The sequence below is a fragment of the Grammomys surdaster genome, unplaced genomic scaffold, assembly GCF_004785775.1.
Source record: "Grammomys surdaster isolate TR1022 unplaced genomic scaffold, NIH_TR_1.0 327, whole genome shotgun sequence".
Taxonomy (NCBI): Eukaryota; Metazoa; Chordata; class Mammalia; order Rodentia; family Muridae; genus Grammomys; species Grammomys surdaster.
In genome coordinates this window covers 830457-837092 of record NW_021604746.1, presented here as the reverse complement: position 1 = coordinate 837092, position 6636 = coordinate 830457, and the positions used below count along the sequence as shown (strand labels likewise).

At 35.5% G+C, this 6636-nt stretch overlaps 1 protein-coding gene across 1 annotated transcript; it reads right to left on the bottom strand.

Annotated features, from left to right (window-relative positions):
- Positions 1-501: 501 nt before the first annotated feature.
- On the bottom strand, positions 502-1458 carry LOC114630072 (vomeronasal type-1 receptor 4-like). Its single transcript, XM_028778151.1, has one exon. The coding sequence runs from the start codon at positions 1438-1440 to the stop codon at positions 502-504; it is 939 nt and encodes a 312-aa protein (XP_028633984.1). The 5' UTR covers positions 1441-1458.
- Between the last annotated feature and the right edge of the window lie 5178 nt (positions 1459-6636).

The following is a 6636-nucleotide window of genomic DNA, read 5'->3' as shown; positions in this document are numbered from 1 at the left end:
TCACATACTCACAAGGGGAACAGCAAATGCAGAGCATAACTTACCTTCTATTTTAAAATAACAGATTGCAGTATAGAATGCAGCAGAGCAAAGAAACATAAGATAAAAGCATAGACTCCCATCAAACAGGTATAGTTATTTACTTCATCGTAAAATACCCCAAATCCAGAAAGCACAAGACAAAGGGATTTAGTGTTATTTTTATTTAATTACCTTTACCTGAAACCTAATATTTACTTAATTTTCACTAGTGTTTATAATTTAACTATGTCACATGATCATGCTAATTTAGATATATCATTTTACTAGCTTGTGAACAAAATGACACATGCAATCACACACACACACACACACACACAGTGAACACACTCATTGGCAGCACAGGGATATGCATCCTTTCATGCAAAAGACTCAGCACTTATTTGTCATGACTGTCATTATGCAGATAATTCCTTCAGAAGAATTCAATAACCATGTTAGAAGTTACTAGAATCTTTCAGTTTAGTTCTTGGCTAGAGGCTTTGGGAAAATATTCATTTTCAAGGGCAGGCAAAAGGTGGATGCCCAAGAGTCATGGCTGATGAAGAGAAAAGGACAAATAGTGGGGAAAAACAAAGATGACATTGCAGTCACATTCAACAGAGACCAGCTGGGATTATAAATGAGACTTACTAAGAGTTGACACAGAGAAGAGATTGTATAAAAGGATACAAATGTGGTGATCAGAAAAAGGATGGTTTTAGTTGCTCTGGATGTAGGGGAGGATCTGGAAGAAACATTTATCCTGGGCATTGATTTCATCCTTTGCTTGTCCCTATACAGAGTTAGAACCATGAAGCCGCTGGCATATAGCATGATTCCCAGGAAAAGTATGTCAGGACATGACAATAATGCTGCATACAAGATGTCACTGGTTGGATTATGACGCACAGCATGGCAGTATATATAAGACTTTAGGTTTGTTGTACTTTCATTGCTATATTTTCCCCTCATATGCACAAGATTAATACTGCTTATAATGAAGTGAATCACCCAGTTCAGGTATACAGAATAAAAAATGCACTTGTGAATTTTTCCTTTAAGTTCTGAATATCTGGAGAACCTGGGACTGATGATTAAGGCCTGGAAGACACTGAGGATGGCTGTGCTGCCAATACAAACACCTCTAACTATTCTGTGAAGGGAGAAAATCAATTTGCATCCAATATCATTGAGGAAGTCTTTCAAGCCAAAAGCTGCCATTGTATGGGGTATGCCTTTGGACAGTAATGTTAAGATGTTGGCTACAATTAAGTGCATCAGAATCCAGTCTGTAGGCCTCAACCTGTCTCTTGTTAGGTAAAGAAACATACAGTGGTAGAGGAGAGAGAAATTAGCCAAAATTCCAATCATAGTCTGAAACACGATGATCAATCCTACAGACAGTTCACTGGCATTCATTCAGTCAGTTTTTCCTCTCACTGAGGATACTAAGTCAAAAGATGAGGCTGTGGCCACTTGTAATGTATCACAAGGTACACAATATTCTCTATCTTAAATGGGTTCATAAGACATATTCAACCTGTAGGGCATCTTCCACTTTGGCATCAATTGTATACGTGAAAGCTACTGAATGTGGCACAAAGCACACAAATATTTGTATGTTTATACTCTCTTGAATATAGAAAAAGACACGAATTTCCCCTTAACCCTTCAGGCACAAAATATCTGCACATGCTCACCTAATATCTGAAATACATCATTGCCTCCATTGAAACAATTGGACAATAATCAAATGGCATACATTAACTTAGGGAAATAAGCACAAAATCATGCAAAATGTGGTTAGATTGCAACCAAATCAGTTTTCATGTAAGATCCTAGATAATCTATTTATTGATACCCAAACAATGTGATTTTCTAACTAATGAAATAAAAATTGAGTTTTTTAAATTAATGGTATAATTCCAACATGCAATGTGATAAGTGACAACTTCAAACAGTAACTTTGGTGGAAATGTGATTCATATACTAGTAGATACTACTGTTTAGAATAGTTTAGGTTCAGAGCGAAATGTAGGAGTGAGAGAAAAGGATAACCCAAAGAACCCAATTTTGTGATCAGTGTTCTCATTTTTAGTTTCCTTGAGAGTGTTTTTCAATATGTGAACAAATGATTTAATCCTAGTGGTTGAAGGCAGGAAGAAATTATATTTATAAATGCCTTCATTTAAATACCCCTTGTTATGCCCACAGGAAAATATTCCTGAGATCTTAATCAATTTGTACATTTTGAAGCTTATGAGAATTTTGTTTCCATTAACTACATCCTCAATCTGAGGAAGAGCAAGTTTTGGTCAAATGAGATCTTTATTTACAAGAAGCTCCAGTCAAGACCGCATTGCTTTATGAAACAAATTTTACTCCTTATTACAAGCATAAAGGTATAAGAGTTGTAAGCCTAGAAGCTCTGAATATGTGTTATGTTTATTAGATGAAAGCACAAGTTATTACTACTGTCAATTTGTTGCTTTGAGAACTTTTAAATCTGATTTTATCTATGAAAGTTATTTACAAATATTTCATAGAAAACTTTGCACAAATCAAAGTGTACCATGTTAAATCTGTGACACAAACAACATACTAATGAATCATCCATTAAGAGCTTATGACCAAGTCCATCACTGTCTACAGTCCCCACTGTGTAGAAGAGCTCAAAGAAGACTAAACCTCATACATATAAACTTCCCACAAAGCCAAACAGTGTCACCAAATATAACGAGTTTCCTTTATTACGGGCTATCGTGAAATTTCCTCATAAAGGAAATTCTGCTTTCTTTTAGAGAAACAATATGTGACCTCAGAAGCACCAGAATTCTCTTCCAATAGGACAAAGCTCAGAAATCACTAATAATAAAGAAAGGGATGAATTAGAATTAGAATGCAGTGCTTCTATGAACCCAGTTCTCATTTCTCCTTGATCCATTCTTTAGGAGTTTCTGTGTGTCTTCTGAGGCCTTGGCATAATCCACATTAAGTCCAATGTCCTAATGTTTCCTATGACCACTTAGAATACTCACACATTTTACCTTTCTTCCTCTGCTTCCAAATTGAAGTCTATTCCATTCTCTTCACTCTTTTTCTTCCTACACTGATGCTCTCAGCATGATGACCCCAAAAATGTCATATGGAAGGTAGCACCCTGTGCCTCAGATATGTACTTATGATTCTGTGACCTCCCCTCCCCTCAGACCTGCAATTATTATTTTACTTGCAGTAGCAATGGCCATTGCATGTAGGGTTGAGCAGGCTAGGATGTTGCTCTGAAGTTTTCTTCCCTGGTGACTATTAGTGAAGTAGAGGTACAAGTTCCAACTGTCAGTTCTTAAGAGAATATTGTAAATTTCAGAGAGGTGATTATTTGCTCTGCTCTCTAGAGGTCACTAGATCTCAACTTTAGAGTTGAGGAAATAATGTAGCCTCTCTGAGGTCTACAGTTGAGACATGCATGTGCATTGTATTTCTTGATTATTTGGGAAGTTCTGTACACAAATCTCATTATGCCTTCCTCATCTCCAGGGTGTCATCATCATATATGGAATGAAAATTCAATGACAAATATATTCTTCGATATTTTGAAAGTGAACCATAAAATGAACAAAATGCTATAAATTCATAGTAGTATTTACTGAATAAATTCAAGTCGTCCAAAGTAATTTATTATTATTCATTTTTACAATTGTAACCAATGATCAATTGTCATTTTATGAGAAAATACCATTTATCAACGTTGCCATTACTAAGTGAATTGAAATACAATTTTAAAGAGAACTAATATGTATGTCTGGACAATTCTGCTGTAAGCAGACTGATTTATTAAATGAATTTTAATTAATGTATTACATAAAATATCATTTCCAGACTTTACTTTTTCTTTCTGAGTTATTGGTATGTGATGACTGAGGCTCCTGAACGTCAAAGGGTGTTGACATTACTAATGCTTGATGATGATAACTAGTTACTAAGATCAGATTTCTAATGGCACCATTCACTAATGATATAGTTCAAAGAAAAATTAACGTAAACTGTCCGTAACATACTCTCACTATACCCTGCAAGGTAAACTGCTAACTTTCCAGACAAGTGATGTTGACTGGTTCAAAAGTGGCATGGCTGCTATGGGAGTAACCAATCACTTAAAAGATGGATATGAGGCCTGTTTGTTATTTGGGATTTCATATCTGATACAGTGAACTTAGTCAAAAGTCAGAGACTGAGGATATCATAGGCCCTATGTTGAATTATGATTCATGCCTTTAAGCCTTCTTTTAAACATATTTGTAACCATATTTCATTCTTTCCACCTTTTGTTAAGTTTTATTATTATCATTATTATTATTATTATTATTTAGTTTTCCAAGGCAGAGATAAGTAAGGACTTTTCTTTCTTTTTTAATATGTTTGTATCTGAGGGGAAGAACAATGCTTTCACATATTCCCAGGGGAAGTCACTCAATGCAGGGAACCACTTGACAGGGACAGAACAGCTAGAAAGAAAAAAATCTTAATGGTTCACACAATAGTTGATCAGAGTATGTATAACTATTCCATGTAATACTGTATGCTTACTGTAATGGAAGTTCTATGTTCCTTGAAAAGTCACAAAACAGCTAACTAAGCTGAAGTAGCTTATTGCAGAATACCATTTTACATTCAGCAAATAGTGGAAAACCAATAAGAAACTATTTCTCCTAGAAGTTTGGGATAATAAATGGAATCTACCACAGGACACATAGTTTCCATTGTAGTAACTGATGGATTAAAAGTAATATTGCATACCCTGAAGACAGTGCATTTAAGACTACATCAAAAATACATGTGGCCTTTTGTCATAGTTTTCGTTGGATTGTTTTGATGAAACACCAAAGGAATATCCAGAAGGAAACTTGTAGAGTGCATCATGAAGAGAAGTCAGGACATACTAAAGGTCAGAGGACTAAAGGCATCCTAAAGTTCAGAGGTCTAATTGAAGGAGTCATATTTATTCTACCACATGGATCCTGGAGAATGATGTAAAGTCATCAGGCCTACTGCCTCACTCTATTAACATAGTAAGGAAAGTTTCTAGATTCCATAAAATGCATAATCTTATCTAGGCCTAGATTGTTTTCAGCCTCTGAGACTTACTGCTGAATAAGCTCACTCCTTTTTTGGTCTTTCCGAACTCTGGCTGAATGGTAAACTCAGCTGTTCTGGCTCTAACTCCTCTCAAAGCTGACTGATTCATTCTGGCCTCTCTCTCTTAGCCCCAAACTCTGGCCATCTATTCTAATCTTTTGAGCTCCTTCTCATTCTCTGGCTTATTCTGTCTTTGCTTTTGTCTAGCTTATTTTCTCTTGAAACTGTCTCGGTACAACTATCCCTATAAAACTGTTTCATTGTTTTCTCTTCTTTTTCCCTGAACTACTCTCTTAAGTAGCTTTCCTTTCCAATCCCTTCTCCTGAGACTTGAACATATCCTATTTGGTTAAATCTTTCTCCAGTTCATCACTTTGTCTGTTTCTCAATTAGACATAAGTTTCATATGTGGATGCTCTGTCTTCAAACTAAATTCACCTTCATTTTTTGGGAATAAAAGTGTATACTAACAGGGTCTATCTGTCTTCCAGCCAGAGGAATTAAAGTTGTGTGCTAAGGGATGAGCCATACCATAACTAGAAACAGTTTTTGTTTCAGTAAGTAACACAATCTCAGGGTACACAGTGTGATCATATATCCTGCAACAAATCTTTTTTAGTTCCCTGCAGTAAGAGGGTGCATTTTTTTCTCATATAAGAAGTAACAAAAAAGTGTGATAAAAGCAAGGAAACTTCAATTGCTATGCCCATTTTACTACTTACATCAGAGTATAACTAGCAATGGGCACCCACTAATCTGTTGTATGTGGAAACTATTTCACTAAATAATTTTCAGCTTTACAGTAAAAGATAATACAGTATTCAATTTACACAACTGGCTAGAGTGACTGTGCTTATATTCAAACAATTTATTTTATTGCTACTGTTGTTTCTCATTTCTGAGAAATTATTTTCATTATTTTCACCCTCTTTTTCTTCTTTCAAGTCTCCAAACACTACTACCACCTCTCCTTCAAATTCATGGTGTTTTTTAATTATTTTTTATCATATGCATATATGCATTTGCACATCCATATGTATTTCTAAATATAGCATGTTGAGTCCATATAATGGTACATGTATGCATGTTTTCAGGAATAAGCATGTGGCACAGATTAAACAATTTGTATACTTTTTCCTGGGGAAGAGCTCTCTTCTGACCATAGCTTTACTAATTTTCCTGTAGGTTTTGTGTAGGGTTGAGGATTTTATTAATGACTCACATGGCATTATAACCCTATGTGTTCTGTGGTCACATAAATATCTTGGCAATAATAAATACTTCTCTAGTTGGACTAAGAACAACATCAACAAAAGAATAAAATGCCTCCAACTGTCTCCTTGGGAATTTTATCTGAATTTCCTTGCAAAATGTCAGCCCAAATGGGTTTGGTAAGACAGACAGACACACAGGAAGTGAGAGAGAGAGACAGAGAGAGAGAGAGAGAGAGAGAGAGAGAGAGAGAGAGAGAGAGAGAGA